This window comes from Halichoerus grypus, chromosome 4 (assembly GCF_964656455.1).
Source record: "Halichoerus grypus chromosome 4, mHalGry1.hap1.1, whole genome shotgun sequence".
Taxonomy (NCBI): domain Eukaryota; kingdom Metazoa; phylum Chordata; class Mammalia; order Carnivora; family Phocidae; genus Halichoerus; species Halichoerus grypus.
The window spans coordinates 74298071-74322146 of record NC_135715.1 but is presented as its reverse complement, the minus strand read 5'-3'; the positions used below and the strand labels follow the sequence as shown (position 1 = coordinate 74322146).

The 24076-nt window shown below is 35.0% G+C and overlaps 1 protein-coding gene across 1 annotated transcript in view; it reads right to left on the bottom strand.

Moving 5' to 3' along the window:
* Positions 1-1014: 1014 nt before the first annotated feature.
* LOC118541633 (phospholipid-transporting ATPase IB-like) overlaps positions 1015-24076 on the bottom strand; it is a 158438-nt gene continuing 135376 nt past the window's right edge. Inside the window, 4 exon segments of the mRNA XM_078070016.1 lie at positions 1015-1107; positions 8862-8969; positions 11722-11778; positions 14712-14773. Coding sequence (XP_077926142.1) covers positions 1015-1107; positions 8862-8969; positions 11722-11778; positions 14712-14773 — 320 coding nt within the window.

Genomic DNA, 24076 nt, shown 5'->3' with positions numbered 1-24076 from the left:
TTAAATTTTAGCCATCTCACAGTTACACATTATCAAGCAAAAATTTGGTATCCTTACATAACTATGGAATTTACTAGGCAAAGTTTCCTGGAAAACAGTAGTGGCAGATGCATCTCAGCCCTCACTTCCAGAGGAATCCATTTAAATGCCTGTAGGTGGTACCCAATTTCTAAACAAATTATGTTCCAAATACTCATTTGTACATCTCTTTGGATCTAAGGGCACATTTTCTCAAATAATTGTGTTCGCCCTGATACATAGAAGGATTAAGGAAGAATTGGACATTAAAAAGCAAAATTAATATTATCCCTTCTAGAATATTCCTTTCTCTGTTTCTTAGTTTGAAATTTGTAATGTTTCAGATCTCTATGTTGCAGATTATGTACAATGACCTTATGTAAGTTATTTCTGATTTAAAATCTTGTAATTTCATGGATTTTTTTGTCCCACATTAGGGATTTCAGGGATTTCTAGCACCTTAGTTTAAAGCTTTTTTTCCCTGTTGGATAAAAAAAAAAAAAAGTGGGAGGATTCTGTAATCTAATAGTTACATATTCTGGGAGAACTATATTTGACAGATTCTTATTCCAAATGCTTTTAAAAAGTGAAGAATGTCTTTCTAATTTGAATATCTTCCTATTTCTTATTATTAGCTTTTAATCTGTGACCCTCTGATATCAGGTTTTGGTTACTCTAAAGTGGATAGAAGTTATATAAGTCCCACTTCTAAAGAGTAAATGGATGACCGTTCAGAAAAAAATCACAAGCTAGGTAATATCACTACAAATTTTACCTCTTGTGAATTTTGATTCCATCTTTTTTTTTTTTTTTTCCCTAAATTGATTGCTGGTAAATCAGTGGCAAAGGCACAGGGCATTTACTTCCTCTAAAAGTTCCATGACTTTTAATATTCATAAAATGGCAGATTTTTAAATTTAACTTGAAAACCATATAATTGGAAAAGGGCAATTAACTATGACAACGTATCTTTTGATTACTACTTCATTTTTCAACTTACGATTTCCATATTAAATTTAGAATCAGGCACACAGTGGGGACTATGAAAAAACCCAGCCAGAAGTGTGGACAAGCCAGGACCATATTGACCTGCAAATAAACAGAAATAAAGAATATTTAAATAGGAATCTTTTAGTTTGTCAGTATTGGGTAGAAAGTGCAACTTTCAGTTTCCCTTCTCCTCCACAAAAACCTGGAGATGCATGTATGGATGCAGTCATAAGAGTCTAGAACTACTAAATCAATGTGAGTACATAAAGTCTAACTATAGTATTAGCTAGCTTAATTTAATAGTATATTCTATAAACAACCAACTAAAAAAATATTTTGATCAAATAAGTCGTATCTCAGGAATGCAAGAGTATTACCTAGCAATATTACCTAGCAATACAACTTTAACTTTCAGACATTGTGTGTAAGGCAATTATGCCATTATAGTCCCCTGAAAAAATTCACTCTTCTCTCTGCCTGACAAATTGGTAACTGACAAATCACTTTAATTCAATAAGGACTGTACTGACTTGAGACCAGGTAAGGCTCTGTATTGTTTATATATTTTTAATTTTCTGTATATTCTAGTATTTCAACATCTTAAAAAACCTTTCTATCTGAAGACTGCCCCTCCCAGGGCTAGTCTGTTCTTAGAGATAGTAAGATCTCAGCTGGGAGGATGCTTTTGATCTGCAAACTCAAGGGCTAAATCCACAGCCCTATCTCCTCTAACTGACCCATACACCCCAGGAGGCAATATTCCTCTGCTGTAATCATCCCAGAACCAGGGACCAGGCAACTAGAAACCACCTCTAGCCCAAAGCCTGCAAAAATCAAACTATCACTCAAACTAGCCATTCCTGGGTTGTTTACCCTGCTCTGCCTTGTTTTCTGATGGAAACCCCAAAAAAGGCAAGGCCTAAGTGCTCCCCAACTCCTGTGTTCTGCCTTCTGACCACCCTGGTATCTTTTCCTCGTGGCCCTATGTGGCATTCTGTGCTTTATCTTTAGGAACTGTGAGAATGATAAATTTTGTTAAAATGGCAATAGTAAGTCCTTACCTATCTGTAATTACTTCAAATGTAAATGGATTAAATTCTCCAATCAAAAGACACAGTGACTGAATGGATAAAAAAATAAGATCCAGGTGTGCCTGGGTGGCTCAGTCAGCTAAGCATCTGCCTCCAGCTCAAGTCATGATCCAGGGTCCTGGGATCAAGCCCTGCATTGGGCTCCCTGCTCAGTGGGGAATCTGTTTCTCCCTCTGCCCCTCCTCCCCAGCTTATGCATGCTCTCTCTCTCTTTCTCTAAAATAAATAAAATCTAAAAACAAAAATAGATCTAACAGTATGCTGCTGCTAAGAGACTCACTTCAGCTTTAAGGACACATAGGCACAAAGTAAAGGTATTGAAAAATATATTACAAGTAAATGGTAACCAAAAGAGAGCAGGAGTGGCTATACTTATATTAGATAAAATGACATTCAGGCCAAATTGGTCATAAGAGACAAAGAAGGTCACTGTATAGTATGAGGGTCAATTCATTAAGAGGATATAAGAAATGTAAATTTATTTGCACCCAACATTGGTGCACCTAAATATTTAAACCAGGTACTAACAAAACTGAAGGGGCAAAGTCAGAGCAATATAATAATAGTAGGAATTCAATACTTCACTTTCAACAATGGATAGATCATTTGGATGGAAAAATCAATAAGGAAACAGCTTACCTGTATAACACAATAGAGAAAATGGACCTTATAGACACATACAGAACATTTGATCCAACAGCACAAGAATACACATTCCTCTCCAGTGCACGTGGAACACTATACAGGATAGATCACATCTTGGGCCACAAAGCAAAAAGACAACCTACTGAATGGGAGATATTTGCAAATCATATATCCAATCAGAACTTAAAATCCAAAATATATAAAGAACTTACAGAAGTCAACACCAAAAAAAAAAAAAAGAAAGAAAGAAAGAAAAGAAAAGAAATATTTCAACTAAAAATTGGCAGAGGACCCAAATAGATATTTTTCTAAGGAAGATTTGCAGATAGTCAATAGACACATGAAAGGATGCCCAACATCCCTAATCATTAGAGAAATGCAAGTCAAAACCACACCTCATACCTGTCAGAATGGCTAGAATTAAAACAAAAAATAACAAATGTTGGTGAGGATGTGGAGAAAAGGAGTCCTTATGCACTGTCAGGAATGTAAATTGGTGTAAGCCACTGTGGAAAATAGTATGGAGGTCCTTCAAAAATTAAAAAGAAACACTATATGATCCAGTAATTCCACTAATGGGATGAATAAGTCATGGTATTAAAGGTATAGCACAGTGAATATAGTCAAGGGTACCATAATAGCATTGTATGGTGATGGATGGTAGTTACACTTGGAATGAGCATAGCATAACATATAGAGTTGTTGAATCACGATGTTATACACTTGAAATTAATATAACACTGTAGATTAATTATACCTTAATTAAAAAACAAAGCTCAACAAAAACAGTTGAGAAACAGAAAAGGAAATTGGAAAGTATCTTTAGACAAACAAAAATGAGAACACAATGTACCAAAACTGGGGTATGATAAAAGCAATTTTAAGAAGGAAGTTTATAGCAATAAATGTTTATATCAAGAAAAAAAGATTTCAAACAATCTAACTTAACAACTTAAGGAACTAGAAAAACAAGAACAACTAAGCCCACAGCCAAAAGGAAGGAAATAATAAAGATCAGAGCAGAAATAAATGTAACAGTATTCTAGGATGATGGCAGAATAAGCAGCAATGGGGATCTGTCTTCCCCCTAAACAACAAAACTGCACTCATAGAATGTGTCTGTTTTTGAACTCTGAAATCTGTTGAAGGCTTGCATATTCCAGGGGGTGACTTGCATGGTAAATTGTGTTTAGCTTTGGTCAATTTCAGCTCTTAGCACTACCCAGTAGTAGCAGCTACCCATCATACACTCCCAGTCACATATTTCTGGAGCATCTTGCATACAGGTTAGGGGATGCTGGCTGGGGGAAAGAAACCTGTTATCCAAATATTGGAGGTCTTTGATCACTGACTGCTGCTTCTGATCACAGAGGTGCAAAGGGGAAGACAGCAAGTGTTGTTGTACATCCCTGCATTGTTCCAAGCCCCTCCCCTCTGGCTGAAGTGACTTCAGAGGGCCTTAAAACACCAGAACTCTTTTTCCACTCCATTTTTTTCATTTTTCCCCTTTTAGGAGCCAGACATATTTAAAACTAGGGCATTCAAAAATAGCTATATATACAAGTAAAATTAAAAAGTGACCACTTGTGCCCAGGAAGAAGTCTAGAAAAGACCTAAGAGGACAGTAAATGTATGCCTCAAGTTGATCCTCAGCACAGAGGCAGCCTACAATAAACAAATAAAAATAACAAAAACCAGCAAAACTTGGGGAGAAGGGAAAATTTTATTTCCAGAGTTACCACATTATTAGATTTAAATTTCCAGTGTTCAACAAAAAATTCATAAGACATACAAAGAAATAGGAAAGTGTGGCCCATTCAAAGGAAAAAATAACCTTTAAAAATAAATAAGTCAATTTTAGTTTATTTTTGTGTGTGGTGTAAAAAGTGGTCCAATTTCATTCTTTTGCATGTAGCCATCCAATTTTCCCAACATTTGTTGAAGTGAGTGTCTTTTTTCTTGTGGCATATTCTTGCCTCCTTTGTTGAAGATTAATTGACCATGTAATCATGAGTTTATTTCTGGGTTCTCTATTCTGCTCCATTGATATATGTGTCTATTTTTGTGCCAGTACCATACTGCTTTGATTACTATAGATTTGCAGTATCTTGAAAACTGGGATTGTGATACTTCTGGGTTTGTTCTTCTTTTTCTTGAGAGAGAGAGGGAGAGAGAGAGGGAGAGAGAGCTGGGGGGGGTGGGGGAGGGAGACGGAGTGAGAGAATCTTAAGCAGGTTCCACAACCAAGCGTGGAGCCCGACATGGGGCTCAATTTCACAACTGTGAGATCATGACCTGAGCAGAAATCAAGAGTCAGACGCTTAACGAACTGAGCCACCCAGGTAGTCCTGTTCTTCTTTTTCAATATTGCTTTGGCTATTCAGAGTATTTTCTGGTTCCATACAAATTTTAGGATTATTTGTTTTAGTTCTGTGAAAAATACTGTTGGTATTTGTTAGGGATTGCATTAAATGTGCTGATTTGGGAATACATTTTAACAGTATTTGTTCTCCCAATCCATGAGCATGGAATATCTTCCCATTTGTTTGTCATCCTCAATTTCTTTCATCAATGTTATATAGTTTTCAGAGTACAGACCTGTCACTCCTTGGTCAAGTTTATTCCTAGGTATTATATTATTTTTGGTGCAATTGTAAATGGATTGTTTTCTTAATTTCTCTTTCTGCTACTTCATTATTAGCGTATAGAAATGCAACTGATTTCTGTATATTAATTTTGTATCCTGTGACCTTACTGAATTCATTTATCTGTTCCAGTAGTTTTTTTGGTGGAATCCTCAGGGTTTTCTATATATAGTATCATGTCCTTTGCAAATAGTGACAGTTTTACTTCTTCCTTACCAATTTGTGTGTCTTTTATTTCTTTTTCTTGTCTGATTGCTGTGGCTAGGGCTTCCAGTACTATGTTGAATAGAAGTGGTGAGAGTGGATATGCTTGTCTTGTTCCTGATCTTAGGGGAAAAGCTCTATTTTTCACTAAAATTCTCAATTTTAATGCAGAACTTATGACAATATAAATATTCTCTCCTAAAATGGGAACAAAATGAGCTTATCACCATTCCCTTATTACAGTACTTATTTCACCACATTTATGAATTAGGGCTCATTTAAATATTATTTAAAGAAGCTTATCAAGGCATAATTGGCTTACAATATACTGAACATATTTAAAGTGAACAATTTGACATGTTTGACATACATTATGCTAATAAGATCATTACCACAATCAAGAATATATCTAGCACCCTAGGAGTCTCCTTATCCTGCAATGTGAACATTCCTTCCTGCCCTTCCCTGCCACATCCCACCCACCACCCTGTCTCCAGTTAACCATTGATCTGCTTTCTGCCACTATAAATTTGTTGGGAATTTTTATAAACAGATCCATACAGTTTGCAAACTTTTTGGCCTGGTTTATTTCTCTTAACATAATTATTTTGAGAGCCATCCATGTTGTTGTATGGGTCAATAGTTTTTTGTTTCCTTTTGATTGCTGAATAATAGTCTATTGTATGGTGATTTGTCTTTTCATTCACCTGTCAGTGCACTTTTGGGTTGTTTCTAGTTTTGGCCATTGCAAAAAAGTTGCTATGAATATTCATGCTCAAGTCTTTGTGTGGACATAGGCTTTCACAGGGAGTGGAATGACAGGGTCTTATGTATATGTACATTACACCTTTAGGAAACTGCCAAACTGCTTTCCAAAGCAGTTGTACTATTTTACATTCTTATGAGCAGCATATGAGAGTTGCAATTGCTCCACATCATCAGCAACACTTGGTGTTGACATTTTTATAATTTTAGCCATGCTAATAGTTGTGTGTTGCTATCTCATTTTGGTTTTAATTTGTATTTACCTCATAACTAATGATGTTGAGCATCTTTTCATTGGCTTTGTTATTCACATATATTCTTTGGTGAAGTATCTATTTGAATATTTTACCCATTGTATAATTTGGTCATTTTATCTTTATTGTTTACTTTCTTCTTCTCAGCTGGGTTTCATTTGTCTTTTTTCTAGTTTCTTAATGTGGAAGCTAGAGCTGTTTATTTGAAAACATTCTTTTTTATAGATATAGTGCTAAAAATTTCCCTCTAAGTACTGCATCAACTGCCTCTTATAAATTTTGATACATCATGTTTTCATTTTCATTTAGTTCATAATGTCCAATTTCCTCTTTGACACATAAATGAAGTATGTCAATTGCCCTTAACTCCTGGACTGACTTTTAAATTTTTTAAAGGATTTTATTTATTTGAAAGAGAGAGAGAGTGCAGAAGCACGGGGAGCAACAGGGAGAGGAAGAGGGAGAAGTAGGCTCCCTGATGAGCAGGGAGCCCAACATGGGGCTCGATCCCAGGACCCTGGGATCTGAGCTGAAGGCAGATGCTTAACCAACTGAACCACCCAGCCACCCCTGGACTGACTTTTAAGCAGTGCATGTGTATGTCGAGACTTTCAGAGACTCAGCAGAAAACAGCAGGTTGAAAAACCAAGCAAGACTTGGTGCCCACCAATGTTGGGGAGACAGAGATTGTAGTTTAAGTCTTGCCAAGTGGAAATGCCCTTGGTAAACATCCAGAGTCTTCTTGAGATCCCAGAAAAGCCATGCCCTAGAAGTAAATGCCTCAAATTAGAAGAGAGTACTACAGCCTGGGAATAAGGCCATGATAGTTAAGGGCAAAACCAAGCTTCAAACTACCCTTGGCCCTATCAAAGTCTTTCCCTGGTTCTGTGCCTATGCCTCTCACTTCTCTGTGGCTACGTCTTCTTGAGGGTTTTGTCCCTCAAGTACAGGCATTTCAGCAGCCTGGGAGTCTGAATTCTACCTCCTCCTCCCAGTAAGATCACTGCATTAACTTTGGGCTCCTTTTCTCGTACTGCAAGCTGAGAAATACTCATAGGGAAGATGCCAAGATAAGGAAGGGAAAGGCTTCCCTTCATTCAAGAATCATGTCCTCAAGTATTACCTCTGTTGGTTTCTAGCCAATGTCTTCAAATAATTCTTATTTGAAGAAATATTCTAGTTTTTAGAGTTGTTTTTGTCAGGCTTTTCCAATATTGGACACTTAGTCGTGGCTGAAACAGGAAGTCTCTTAAAATTCTTATTTCCTGAGAATTGGGCTGACACAGGCCAGGGGTACAAGGATCATCTCTTATTTCCACGGAGAAAGACAGTATGACAGATAGGTGGACAGACAGGGATTGAACTGGGCAACTCTGGACCTATGTTTCTCTACTTAGTAACTGACTGACTTGGACCAGGGCTATTTCTAGTCCTACAGTCATGTGATTCTGTGATTCATTTTGTAAGCATCATAGGCCTAATCCTCCATTATAAGTATAGACAAAGTAGAATTTAGAAATATGTAACTAATTGTAAAATTCTAAAAACTATATCACCCCTGAGGTTTGACATAAGTGAAATAACAGTTTCATGAAACTTTAAAATATTTAGAAGCTGGAGCTTCTGGAGCTCCAAGGAATGTCAATTCTGGTTAAAAATTTCAAATAAAAATGTTTTCTTGGGTACCTGGGTGGCTCAGTCAGTTAAGCGTCTGCCTTTGGCTCAGGTTATCCCAGGGTCCTGGGATTGAGTCCTGCATCAGGCTCCCTGCTCAGCAGGGGGCCTGCTACTCTCTCTCCCTCTGCCTGCCGCTCTGCCTACTTGTGCTCTCTATCTCTCTGGCAACAAATAAATAAAATCTTAAAAAAAAAAAGTTTTCTTATTTGTCATGCGTCCTTTCCAAGTACCAAATAACACATAGCACATTACATAAAAAATATAATTACAATATTAGCTATTTTGGATGATCCTGAATTGATTATAGCTTTTATCAGTTATGCACAAAAGATAAAAAGTTTGGAAACCATGGTAAACATATATAGTTTGAGGTAATGAGATTTTAGATGAAATAATACTTAAAACATCAACCAGAATTTAGCTGGATCACCAACTATTTCTAATTGCATTGATTTTTTCTTCTCTTTCCAAATCACTTTGAGAGTAGATAACATAAGCTTTTACTATTAACAAACATAAGTTTTCAAGAGGGATGTAAAGTATACTCACCACTGACAATTAATAAAACTAACCTGTCCTCTCATTTCAGGAGCAATAGGAATCGTGGGCCATACGAAAGAGTAAATTGCAAAAAACACCAGCCATATAAGTATGCTTCCCCAAATGGCCAAATGACTAAACTGCGGAAAGAAAAATATTACAGAAACACTTCAACCTTTTCCATTTAAAAGAAAAAAATAACACTATCAACTGACAAAATCATTTGTCTAGGCCATATGTACTCAGATGAAGAAAATTATAATCTTTTGAATTCTTGATACTTGAGACTTCCTTTCTAACATCCTTCTCAGATTATTTTGCTGTGGATTCAAGGAGCCATTGTTTAAAGTATCTAAAATAACTGTACCTTGTCACCTAAGCCAAGTGATATTCAGTGTCTTCAGTGAAACTATCAACTCTCAATCAGAATTGGTACAAGGATACGTTATTCAATGAGACTTCTGCTTCTGCCTACTTATTAAAACAAAGATCTCTTCAGAAAAAAAAGTTTGAACAGAAATCATTAAGAGGGCTAAAAATTTGACCCTATCATATCTGTTCTGCATGAATAATTCTGGGACAATGGCAGAAGTTGTGACTCTTAGATTGACTGAAACTGGAAGGTTTTCTGTGCATATCAAGTATGTATGTCATTCAGATTGAGGATGTTGGCTGAAGGATCACTGTCTGTGCCTGGGGCTGGGAACTGTGACGAATTCTTAATGGTTAATGCTAAGGAGGTAGGTCCTTCTGTTGATCTGATCTGTTGCCTTGTATGATTTGTGTTAGCAGAGGAATCATAAGGAAAATGAATAGGAGACCTCTGTTCTAAACCTGGCTGTGCTGGGCACCTCAGAGTTACCATCTGTGTATAAATCAGTGATTCGAGAGACGAGATGATTTCTTAAGGGCTCAAGTGCTCTCATCCTATTAGGTACTCCTCATTACTTAATCCTATCTGAAAAACAAAAATATGGAGGAAAAAAACCCAATCTGCTATTTTCTCAGAGTATTTATTGTTACTTCTTTATGAATCATTTTCAAAGGCAGTTTTTTACTCTTCAGAAATAATCTCTTAATCATGGAACACTACATCAAAAACTAATGATGTAATGTATGGTGATTAACATAACATAAAAAAAAAAAAAGAATCTCTTACTCAGAGGATTTCTCTCTCATTAAATAGAACCCTCATTAAATAGGCCTCCTGAGGGCTCTCTCTTGTGATCATGCAGGAGATGATGGAGAAGAGAATCAGCTCAAGACTGTGAGCTTTAAATTTTTCAAACACTTCAGTGTATTTTCATGTAACCATTCCCTTATTGTTGGCATTAACACATGGGCTGCAATGCAAGGCATTTTTTTCCGGCTTAAAAAGTATTTTCAGGTGGGTTTCCATCGGGACCATCACCTTGGGGGCAGCAGCAAGCCACCATTGCTTCTCTGAGATATATTTTGTTATCTCTCTCTGCCCTGGCTCATTCTCTGAACTAAACAGTGGCTGCCAGCATCCTCTTCCCCAGTGAAGAAGCACGGGCTCCCTCCTTGACCTTCCCCATGGGGTAGAGTAGTCTATGACCAAAATTGAAAACCAGTCCCTTTTCTTTCCTGCCCCAGTTCCCAGGCTCCTTCCTAACCAGGATGTGAGCTGGAGGGCAGGAGCCTGGTAGGTCATAGGCCAGAAGAGTTTTGTTAAGTCTGCTTTGGCCTTAAAATACTGCCTTATTCATAAATGAGATTCACCATATGCAGATAGTGTAGGTGATCATGGATCAAAGAAACACTCTTACCGAAGAGAATTTAACAATAATTAAAAGGAATAGAAAATCATCATTTATGTTACCTTAAGGCAGTATAATACACACAATTGGTGTGTCTTATGTATTGCTAATAAAATATTTTTGTTCAGAACACTTCAGTCCCAACATTGTGTTGATGTTCCGTTAGGTACAGAGACAGTGAGAACTCTATACATTGGAAAAGAAATACACGATATGCTACGTAATCTAAGCTCTCCAAAGGTGACAGGCTGATAAAAATTCATTTTGTCTCATAAACTTTTGAGTACAACTTGGAAAACAACTTATTTATGGGTATATGTGTGTATATGTACTTACATACAGATTCCCTTAAATTATTCATCAGTTCATAAAAACATTCTACTTATCAGAAGTTCTACTTTTAATAGTATCCTAAGGAAATTATTACTCATGTCTGTAAGTACACGCATATCTGTGTTCATAACAGTACTGATTATATATTATTTATAGTAACAGAAGTTAAAACAATTATTCTAAAAATAAATAAGCATCCAGGTGATAAAATATTATATAGTCATTAAGTGAGATATAAATATTAAAGATATAGAAAAATGTTAAAGATCTAGTATTAAGTGAAAAAAGCAAATTACAAAATATTAGGTACCTTAAAATTCTATTTTTATGAAAAGAAAACAAAACCAAACCAAGCACATGTAAAACAAAGACTGAAAGAATAGAACAAAAACCAAAATGTCCATGTCACTGATACTGAAAGGTATGGGTAATTTGTATTTCTTTCTTTTTCTGTATTTGCTAAATTTTCCATTATAATTCTGTTCCTTGATAATAATAATGAATTAAGGATCTCATGCAGTGATAATGTAAGAATCTCTAATGTCATGATAAATTGAATCTATTTCTAAGATGTAAGGCAGGGAAATGAATATTTTAAAGACATTAGATTGCTAATATGCCACCATCCAGTTTAAATCATCACTTGAATATGCAAGACAAAAGAAGGTAAAATATGAAGACCAGGAAAAAAAATGCTTACTACTTTTCTAAACCTTAAAAGTAAATCAACATGCAAACAACTATACTGGATTAAGGAAATACCCTCAAGAATACTCACTTTATTCCAAGATAGTGTCTCCAAACCAGCTTTCAGACAGACAGTAACAATTACATACTGTGCACGGAGATGAGAAGGGGAAATAGATTGGAAAAAGGTATTAAAATTTCCATTAGAATCCATGTTACCTCACTCCCTCCCTGATTCCTCCCACCCATCCCTGTTCTCCATGTCCAGTGAATTCTGGTGTCATAGGATTTGCTAGGTTTTAATTGAGGACAGAATGTAGTTTTTCAATAAATGTTTTGTATTTAGAAGCCCTTTAACATATGACAAAAATCATGTTTATATCATATATATATTGACATTTTTTATAAATAGCATGGAAGATTTCTTTCTCATTAGAAATCCAAGTGCTATTGATAAAAAGTGCAGTTGAACAGGGTAGATTGAAATCATCATAAAGACCATTTTGGCTATTCTTGGCCTTTTGCATTTCATATATACATATTTTAGAAATAGCCCATCAGGCATCTGGGGCTTTTGATTGGGATTATAATGAATCTATAAATCAGTTTGAGGAGAGCTGACTTCCTCATAGTATTGAGTATTCCAACTAATGAGCATGGTATATTTCTCCATTTAGATGTTCTTAATGTCTCCAATAAAGTCTTCTAATTTTCCTCAGAGGTCTTGGACATCATTTGTTAAATTTGTTCATGTTTTTCCTTTGTTGGATACTATGGTAAAATAGTATATATATTATTTTCTAAATATTTGCTGCTGGTATGTTGAAATATAATTGGTTTTTAAAACATTGGCCGATATCCGGCAAACTGCCAACCTCTTTTATTAATTGTAATATTTTATTTGTAGAATTTTTTGTATTTTTTGTGTACACTTGTATCACCTCTGATTTAAAACCAATTTTTCCCCTTTCTAAGGCTTGTGCTCCTTTTCTTATCTTCTTATTGTGTTGGTTAGTAACTCCTCCACAGTGTTGGAGAGAGGCAGCAAAACTGAGCAACTTTCTTATTCTTAATCTCAAAAAAAAAAAAAAAAAGCTCTAAGTGTTTCATTAAGTATGATTTTGTCACAGTGTGTGTTCCTGTGCAACAGATGTGTGATATACACTGAGTGTTTAAAGTCCTACTTTTGAAGCACACTTTATGTCCACTCCCTAGCTCTAGATTCAGCATCCCAGCTAGCCTCCATCATCTCATCTAAACTATTCCAAAACCTTAAAGGTGCCCAGGCGCTGGCCTCTACCTACTGCTCCAAGTTCATCTTTGCCATTATCCTGAACCTCCCTTGCCCAACACATGTTCACACTGTGCTCTAGTTCCATTGGCCTTCTTTAATTCTCTGAAAGCATTAGGGTGGACTCTACCTCCCTGGAGGTTTACTGTATTCCTCCAGGCACTATCTTTGGGCCTAGTACTTCCTCAAACCCACTGGCACTGGGAACAGTGTATCAGGAAAGCTGAGTTAATGATCTCACCATGCTGACCCTGCCAACTCTACCATCTCTCCTTTGGCATCTCATATTTAGCATTGGTCAGGTCCCCTTTCCTTCTTTAATTGCTATGCTAAATTTATTTTGCTATAATTTGTTGGTGGTGGTTTTACTATCTATACTTTTTTTTTTGCCTTGGGAGATAGAGATTCCATGAGATCAATTTACTCTGGCATCTTAAGGACTATCTTGTACATTTGTATATATGCATGCATGTCTGTATGTGAGGAGGTCTGAAAAGAAGGAAATTTGCTGTATGCATATGTCCAAATAAATAAGAAACTACTATCTAACCACATTTGATGTTTAGGACTATATAATATAGAGTTAAAAGCCACACCCAATAACATGAAATAATAAAGACAACCAGCTAAAGTGAAAAGAGGCAATATGCCAATAAATTGCTTCTTACATAGAAGAAAACATGAGGAAAAATGGTTTGTAGTTTCTTGTTCCAACATATGTTGTTAAATGAAAAGGAATAACATGCAGAGGAATATGTTTCTACTTGCATACAAAAGGGATAACATACAGTTAAATACACATCTATAATTTTTAGAATTATGAGTTAAGAAATTAGTGGCAGACACAAAACTCAGAAGCCATAAAGCAAAATATCGATAAATTTAACTACAGAAAACTAATCGGAAGAATATATGCGTGACAAAAATGCCATGAAAAGTGAAAATGTAAAACTGAGAATATATTTTTGTAACAAATGTGAGAAAAAAATTAACATCCTTAACATATAAATATCTACTACTACTAATAAAAAGACCAACAAAATAATAGGACTGCTAAAGTAATTCAACAAGCCTTCACAAAAGAAGAAATGAAAGTGGTTTTTCATGAAAATATGCTTTTTTTCAAGGCAAAAACTGATAGGATACCATTTTACGTATTAGATCAAAAAGTGTGAGAAGACTACCACCCATAGGGGCTTAGGGAAACTGATATTCTTATAACTAGACGTTATAAGAAGAACCTTTTTAGGGGATAATTTAGTAATGATTTTCAAAATTCACAGTACTCTCTGATCCAGCAATTTCACTTCTAGAAATTTATCCTACAGATATACTTACTCATGGGCATAAAGGATAATCTTTGCAGCATTGTTGGCAATGGCAAAGGACCCCGAACAATCTTAAGGTCCACTAATAGGAGACTGGCTAAATAAATAGTGGTGAGTTAGTCATATAAGCAGCCCTGAAAGAATGAAGTAGATATTTATGGACTGGCTTGAAGCCATCACCAAGGCATATTGTATAGTGAAAAAACAAGACATAGAAGGTACCTCCCTACCTGTACAAACAAAGGGAGGACATATACATTTGTTAAATGTATTTCATATTTCTAGAAATTATATATATACTCCCACACATATACACACATGCATATGCAACCATTGTAATAGTTCCTTCTTGGAGAAGGTATTGGAGCATGAGGGAGAATTAAAATTTATGAAATTCTTATAATGCTTGAATTTTTCAATTAAAAACTAGAAAAAGTGATTGAATCATATGGGTGATCTTACCGTATAAATAAAATTTCCAAGAAACAAATAGTCTGTAGTGTGACCCCCTTGTAAGACCATATCTGAAAAATGAAAAAGTCATTTTTTTTTATCTTTATAGAGTCTGAAACATAGATTTGAATTTATTTTTATCAAAGGAACCCATACTGGCCACCAAAAATGTTTCTCAATAATTGGTCATATTCTAAAGTGACAACAATGCTTGCTTGGCCTGTCACAATTGTGACATTTTTCTATTTCTTATTCTCTCCAAAGACATATTAAGCAAAAAATGAGTAAATAAATTACAAGGAGTGCATGAATGTGATTATGAAACCTAGTTTTACATGCATATAAACCATCTGGCAAGTTGAAAGCCCAAACAATCTCATGAGTGATGCTAGGAAACAAGGCTAGGATCTAAACATTTTAAAATCATACTTTTCACTCTTTTTCTTTTCCAGGATTACTAAAATAATCAACCTAACAGATAATTTAAATTTACAATGGAATTTCATATTCTCTTATTGCTAAGTCTGCTATAACTTATGAATTTCATTCTGTAGAAAAGGTGAAAACTATCTCAAGATTAGGATGATTTTTTCACTTATTTTCACTTTTTAAAATTCTCAAATATATACTTGTGCTTCTGGTCCTGGTTGATATGGAAATTTGGGGGTGCAAATTCCTGATCCTAATACCAATTCAGAAGCTCACATATTCCATTTTCTCTTGATTTAGAACCCACTAAAATGCACAAGGCTCATACTCTTAAAATTATCTGCAGTGGAGTATTAAGGCATCTCATTGACAGAAACTAGAGGTAAATATGTGGGCCAGGTTAGACCAGCTAGGGAAGTGACAAACAAGAGTCTGGATTGTGTACAGACTTAACTTGGTGAGTTTTAATGGGAATAGGGTAATAGTATAGATGAGAACAATCTTGCAATTGACTAGAAACAGGGAGAAAACTGCATAGAAAGGCCATACTGAGTTATGTTGTCCAGATGCATATTCACAAAGGGAAGAGAGAAATTATAAGCTTTGTTGGGACAAAAGGGAAACTTCCAGTTTGCACATGGTGATGTGAAACAAATTCTTTTCCTTCCAGATATTGTACAAAATCAATGATGCAAACAGAGAAAACCTCCACAGGATCTATGTCAGGGAAACTATGAGACAAAAAATCCACAGTCTCAGAAAGCTAGTGAGGGCTTCCAAGCAGCTAAGGTGAGCAGAAACTATGCTTGGTGATGATAAAAGCACCAGGGCAAAGTAAATACCAAGCTGGCTGAGGGTAACAGACCTCAGAAATATCAGCAAAAATACTCTCCTTGAAAGAACCTTCCTCCAGTGCTGGGAAATAAAAATCCAATTTCTTGAGGAATAATATAAAAGAAGTAGGCACAGCATCCATAAAAACAGACTATAGGAAAAAAGGCAGGGTATTCTATGTGATTTGAGTGGTTACTATTCACTACACTATAAATTTGTCTAATGTATGTGTTTGAAATTGGTTTGAAATCAGGGGCTCCTGGGTGGCCCAGTCGGTTTAGCATCCCACTCTTGATTTCAGCTCAGGTTATGATCTCAGGGTCGTGAGATGGAGCCCCACATTGGGCTTTGCACTTAGCACAGAGTCTGCTTGAGATTCTCTCTCTCCCTCTCCCTCTGCCCCTCTCCCCATCCATGCTATAAATAAATAAATAAATCTTTAAACTGAAAAAAGAAAAATTGTTTGAAAGCAAATTAACAGAAGAGCACCAAAACTTATTAAAGTATACTCACCAAGGAATTAAAAAAAAAAAAAAAAACCTATTACAACCAGCCAACAAAGAAATGATTGGAGAAGCCAGAGCAAAAAAACTTATTGTGAGCATTTTATATATTTAACTATAGAATTAAAATAAAGCAAAAACAAAAAATATGGTGCTAAAACAATCAATCTGCTTATAATTATTCAGTGCCCAGACACTGTGGGTATGATGCAATTTATATAAGATCCGGGGATACAGGTTAATTAGATGGGAAGTAGAGTAAGTTTGCAGATTTTCTCATCTGTAATTGAGAGTCAATAAAGAATATTCAAAGCTAACAATCAAGTAATGGAATTACAAGTTTATATAAAGTATACAAGTATGCCATGTTCAAGATAATGGGTTGTTAGAGGAAAGGGAAGGGAGATGGAAGGATTGGAAACATAATTTTATCATACTTGGAAACCAATGGATTTGTCCAAAGAAACAGAGCACTGTCTATATAAACTTATAATAAAAATAAGCATAAGAAAAAAAATTCAAACCTTCCTGAATACCACAAGACAACATACAAAAACCCACAAAGAAAGCCAGGCACATAAAGATTAGAAAAGTATATTAAAACAGAAAATGCAGTCAAATGAGATATTGCAAACAAAAACCCGTTTTTTAAAAAATGACTCTCTAATTGCGTCTCAAAAACAAAACCCAATTCTATGCTATATACAAGCAACAGACCTAAAAAAAGTAATTCATAAAGTTTGAAAAGTAAATTACAGGCATGGAAAATACAAATTCAAAGCACAAAAATGATATTAAGAAGAAACTGAGGCTGAAAAGAATGAAACAAGACAAAGAAGAGAACTTTGTAATGCCAAATGCTATAGGTTGCAACAAATATGAAACAACTAGAAATATTGGTGCAACAAATAAAATACATTTCTAAACTATAAATTATGAGAAATTAAAAGGGAAACAAATATATTAGTAGTAGCAGACTTTACCTTACCTTTCTCAGTACATGACAGACTAGTGACAAAAGAAAAAAAAATTAGAAAGACCAGGACTTTTCCTTCTACCTATGAAGAGGCAACAGTAATTTCCCTCTTGCTATAATCAATTAGAAAGTTGAACAAAACATATGAAATAATTTTTTCAGACACTGGCTAAAAAGCAGCACAGGGTTGTGATCCCTGAGAGAAGGGTAAACAGGTGAGACCTACCACTGCCCTTGGTTCATACTTGGAGGCAATTTCTGGTGATGAGACAGAGATTGGATTTTAGAGAGGCCAAGATGGCTGGAATTTGCAGAAGTGAACACTGGAAATGAGAGAACAATGCTGAGAATTAGCTCCAGAAAGTCACATGGGGTCTTCATAAGTCTTTGGTTGAATGCCAATCTGCATATGTTTACTGAGAAACTTCACAAGGTCACCAACAAGCAATTACTGTGGAAAACCAAATTACCACAGAACTGCAAGTTGAAAATTGCCAGATCTAATATAAAGCTAGGATTTACTCAAATTTCCATGAGTCAAAATAAAGAGACATCATTCAATATATGAAGCATTCAGTAGACACCCAAGAAGAGACAACCTTTGTATAGGAACTAAATTACTTCTATAGTAAAAGATACTCTAAGAGACTCAAAGAAAAACAGATCTTAGAAGGATCAAACTATTTATAGGGAATGTAACTGCCGGCCAAAACAAAGTCCATATTTAAATGTATACCACAAAAAACATTCAGCAGCATAAAATTCACAATGCCCAGTATCCATTATAAAATTATATATGTGAATAAGCAAAATTTTGACCCATAGCAGGGGAAAATTCGTAATAGAACCAACACAGAAATAACAGACATGTTGGAATTAGCAGAAAAATCTCTAAGATAGCTATTATAAGTATCACAATTACACTCAGGCATTTGAAAAAAAATGAGAGAAAGGAAAGAGGTAAAGAAGAACTAATTAGAATTTCTAGAGATGAAGAGTATTAACATATGGAAGGAAAATGTCACTGGTTTGATATTAACTTCAGAGAGTGTTAAATAAAAGATCAGTGAACTTAAAGACATGGCAAAAGAAACTAAAAATGAACCAAAAGAGAAAACAAAGATGGTATAAATGAACAGAGAGGTGGGAAAATACCAAGAGTTCCAACAGATGTGTAGTTGGAGTCCCAGAAGAGGAAAAAGACATCTGTGAAAAAGCTAACATCATGATTAATGGTAAAAAAAATTTTTTTTCCTCCTAAGAGGAAAAAAGCAAACATGTCCACACTCACTACTTTTATTTAACATTGTTCTGGAGGTCGTAGATTCTGCATCAGTGCAAGAAAAATAAATGAAAGGAAGTAAACCTCTCTTTATTCACAGACAACATGGTTGTATATATAGAAAATCCTAATAAAGCAAAAAAATAGCTACTAGAACAAATAGCAAATTTAGCAAGGACACAGGATGCAAGTTATTGTAAGAAATAAAAGGTATTTCTATATAGGAACATCGAAAAATTGGAAAATAAGATCTAAAAATGCCATTTATAGTAGCATTCAAAACTTGAATGCTGATGGATAAGTTTAACAAAAGATGTGCCAAGACTGTACATTAAAAACTCCAAAACATTCCTGAGAGAAATGAAAGAAACTTAAATCATTGGAGAGAGATACTATATTTATGAACTGGAAGACTCGGTAATGTTAAAATGTCAATTTTCCAATTCTCCTGATGTTAATCTATAGATTAAATGCAATTGCAATCCAAATCCCAATATTTTTAATTAGAATTTGAAAAGCTGATTTTTAATAATTTATATTGAAATTCAAAGGACCTAGAATAGCCAAATTTTTTTCAGAGAAGTTATACTACCTGGTTCAGGATTTAAATATAAAGTACAGTTATCAAGACAGTATGGTCCAAGAATAGACATCTAGATCAATGAAATAGACATATTTCATCAGTGAAATCATCAAATCAGTGAAACAGATTTCAGATATAGATCCATACATACAGTTTCAAAGATGCCAACATAATTTCATGGGAAAAACATAATCTTTTCAACAAAAGGTACTGTAACAATTGGACATCAATGTGCAAAAAATAAATCTCAACTTTGACATCAAACCATAAACAAAAATTAAAATAGATCAGAAAACTAAACATAAAACCTAAGAAGAGAAAACTTCTAAAAGAAAACAGCATTAAGTCTTTGTAACCTTGGGGTGGGCAAAGATTTCTTAGGACAAAAAGAAAAGCACAGACCATAAAAATGTTTCGATAAATTGTGCTTAAAATTTAATACTTCTGATTTTAATAATATTAATTAGTCAAGGCATAGATTAAGGGAAAAACTTACAACGTACACATGAAAAAGGACTCTTATCTAGAAAGAACTCTTGCAACTCCCTAAGAAAATAATTCAATTAAAAAAGGGGCAAAGGACTTAAAAAAAAAAGCTCCTTCAGAGAAGGTATACAAATGACAAACGATCACATGAATGAGGGTCTATATCATTAGTCATCAGAAAAATGCAAAATAAAATCACAAAGAGCTAGTGTATAAATATTTTAGTGATGTAAACAATCAGTGATACAGGATAAAATGGGGTAAAATTATTCACACTGAATTTCTAATTTAAGATTATTTGATAAGAAACCATCATACAAGTAAAATTACAGTCCCTGATTTATATATACCCAAGTTGCAAATGGCCTCCCCATATAATGGGCTTCTATGGCAACAGAACCTTTTTCCAAGACCTTTCTGTGAGGATCTCATGCCCGGGTCTTGATCCCTGCCCCCATCACCACTCCTGCTTTCCTGCCCGGAGAGCCTCTACTACCACAGCTGCTGGACATACCCAGCTGCAACTTGCATAAGACCACCCCAATCTCTGAGAACTCAAAGAGGGTAAAAAAAAAAAATGTGATATTGAACAGGTCAGTGACAGTGTTGTAAGTAAATTAAAAATGGAAAATACATCCTAAATTTTAAATAATTATGACCTTTTAGAATAAAATTTTCATTAGCTGTAAATCACCAGAAATATAATTAATATATAGAATACAAAGCATAGTAAAGCATTAAAAAAATGTGAACATTTTTGAAATATGGAAAATCATCATTCCTTGCCTGTTTGCACTTGTACTGGAGCAGTAATTCCCAAACTTGTCTGTACTTTGGAATATTCTGGTGAGCTTCATAAGCTACTGATGCCTGTGGCCTAACCACGGAGATTGTGATTCAGTTGGTTTGGGAATGGTCTGGGCTTTGGAATTAAAAAAAAAAAAAAATCTTCCACCGATTCTAACATAAGTTTGGGAACTGCTGTAATTAGTAGAAAATGGATTCGTAGAAGATGGATCCTCTCTCTCTCTCTCTCTCTCGTTATTAATGTCTTGTATTAACAGATTTCATGTGATACAAGTTATAACATGAAGAACACTATGTAGATAATGTACACCTGGTCAGTTACATTTGGTATGACACATTTAGGCTGAATTTACAAAGTAGGAACCTGGAAACACTGGTTGTCACTTCACATAACTTCACAATGGTGAGTGAGAGTTTGTGATTATGTAGTTTGCCTGCCTGTTGTGTAGAAAATACCTTTAAACTTGAACATGTGTTAAACCTATTAGTGCCAAAAAACTGCACCAGGTGTTGTGAGCAGTTAAATAATTCAGTCCCATTAACTTTTAAGGAAATTGGCAAAGATTATTTTATTTAATTAGTTCTCTGTCCCAGAAAGCACAAATAATTAGTAATTGTTTATTCCTTATAGAGAATATGGGGGTGTTGCGAGTATGTGTGTGTGCACTGGGGAACATGTTAAGTGTCATGAGATTGAAAATTTTCATGAATCTCAGAGAAAAATGCCAAAAAATGAATGTTTTAAAAAGAATTAGCTTATTTAATATTTGACAGTAACAACAATTTCTGTAAAATACTAATTTAGTAAAACCATGGTATTTCTGGTTCTGGATTTGCATTCGTTATTACTACAGTGGTTCAGATCCCATTCTATATTTTGAGGATGATCTATGATCCCCCAAATATATTCTATTTATTGTATAGTGAGCATTCTTTCCTCTGGACTATTTGATATATTATGAAGTTAAGTCTTCACTAACTTTTTTTTTTTTTTATCAGATTTATTGAGATATAATTTACATACCATAAATCCACACACTTAAAATGTACAGTTCAATGGCTTTTAGTATATTAACAGAGTCTTGTAATTATCAGCATAATCAATTTTGGAACACTTTCACTCCCCCCCCAAAAAGAAACCCCAGACCCCTCAGCTGTCACTGCCATCCCTCCATCCCCCCAGCCTTAGGTGACACTAATCTATTTTCTGTCTCTATGTATTTGCCTGTTCTGGACATTTCCTGTAAATGGACTCACACACTATGTGGTCCTTGTGACTGGCTTCTTTCATTTAGTATAATGTTTTCAAGATTCATCACTGTGGTAGCATGATCAGTACTTCATTCCTTTTTATTAACTAACACTATTCCATTGTATGGATGTAGCACACATCCATTGTATATCCATTCATTGATTAATGAACATCTGGGCTGTTATGAATAATGCTGCTATGTTTACAAATTTTTCTGTGGGCGTAGATTTTAATTTCTCTTGAGCATATACCTAGCAGTGTAATTGCTGGATAATATGGTAACTCAATGCTTACCCATTACAGGAAGTGCCAGACTGTTTCCCAAAGCAGCTACACCATGTTACGTTCCTGCCAGCTGTGTATGAGGGTTCCAGTCCCCATATCCTTACCAGTACTTACTGCTATGTGTCATTTTGATTATAGCCAACCTAATGGACATGAAGTAGTACCTCATTGTGGTTTTAATTTGCATTTGTTTAATGATTAATGATGTTGAGCATCTTTTCATGTATTAGTTATTTGTATATCCTTTGGGGGGAAATGTCTATTCAAATCTTTTGTATGTTTTAAAAAATTGGGTCTTTTTGTCTTTTTACTGTTAAGTTGTAAGCATTCTTTAAATATCCCAGATAGAAATCTTTGTTATAAATATAATGGGCAAATGCTTTGTTCCATTCCGTGGGTTGTATTTTCATTTTTTTTATTGAAGTATAATTAACATACAATGTTTTATTAGTTTCAGGTATAAAACATTAGACAATTCTATCCATTATTCACTGCTCACTATGATAAGGGTTAGTCACCATCTGTCACAATACAAGATTATTACAGTATTATTGACTATATTCTCTATGCTATATATTTCACCTTTATGACTTATTTTATAAATGGAAGTTTGAACCTTTTAATCCCCTTTATCTATTTCACCCATCCCCCATCTTCCTTCCACCTGGCAACCACGAATTTATTCTCTGTATTTGTCTGCTTTTTTGTTTCTTTGTTCAGTTGTTTTGTTTTTAGATTCCACATGTAAGTGAAATCATCTAGTATTTGTCTTTCTCTGTCTGACTTATTTCACTTAGCATAACACCCTCTATGTCCATCCAGATGTCACAAATGGCAAGATCTCATTCTTTTTTATGGTTGAGTAATATTCCATTGTGTGTACGTAAGTCTACCACATCTTCTTTAGTCACCTATGAATGGACACTTGGGTTGCTTCTACATCTTGGCTATTATAAGTAATGCTGCAATAAACATAAAGGTGCATATATCTTTTCAAATTAGTGTTTTTGTTTTCTTTGGGTAAATACCCAGTAGTGGAATAATTGTGTCATATCGTATCTATATGTTTAGTTTTTGAGGAACCTTCATACTGCTTTCCACAGTGGCTGCACCAATTTGCATTCCCATCAACAGTGCATAGGGCACCCTGTTCACCATATCCTCACCAACACTTATTTTTTGTCTTTTGGGGATTAGCCATTCTGATTGGTATGAAGTGATATCTCATTGTGGTTTTGATTTACATTTCCCTGATGATTAGTGATGCTGAGCATCTTTTAATGTGTCAGTCGGCCATTTGTATGTCTTCTTTGGAAAAATGTCTATTTAGGTCCTCTGCCCGTTTTTAATCAGATTGCTTTTTATTTTATGTTGAGTTGCATAAATTCTTTATATTTTTTGGATATTAACTACTTTTCAGATACATCATTTGCAAATATCTTCTCCCATTCACTAGGTTGCCTTTTGTTGATGGTTACTATTGTTATGTAGTTTTCGTTTTTCGTAGTGTATTTTTCTGGTTTTGGTATCAGAGCAATACTGGCTTCATAGAATGAATTTGGACGTTTTATTCCTCTATTTTTTTGGACTATTTTGAGAAATAGGTATTAACTCTTCTTTAAATATTGGGTACAAAAATAGGTATTAGGGCGCCTGGGTGGCTCAGTTGGTTAAGCGACTGCCTTTGGCTCAGGTCATGATCCTGGGGTCCTGGGATCGAGCCCCACATCAGACTCCCTGCTCAGCGGGGAGCCTGCTTCTCTCTCTGCCTCTGCCTGCCACTCCCCCTGCTTGTGCTCTCTCTCTCTGTCAAATAAAGAAATAAAATCTTAAAAAAGAAAAAGAAAAAAAATAGGTATTAACTCTTCTTTAAATATTGGGTATAATTCACTTGTGAAGCTGTCTGGTCCTGGACTTTATTTTTGTTGAGAGATTTT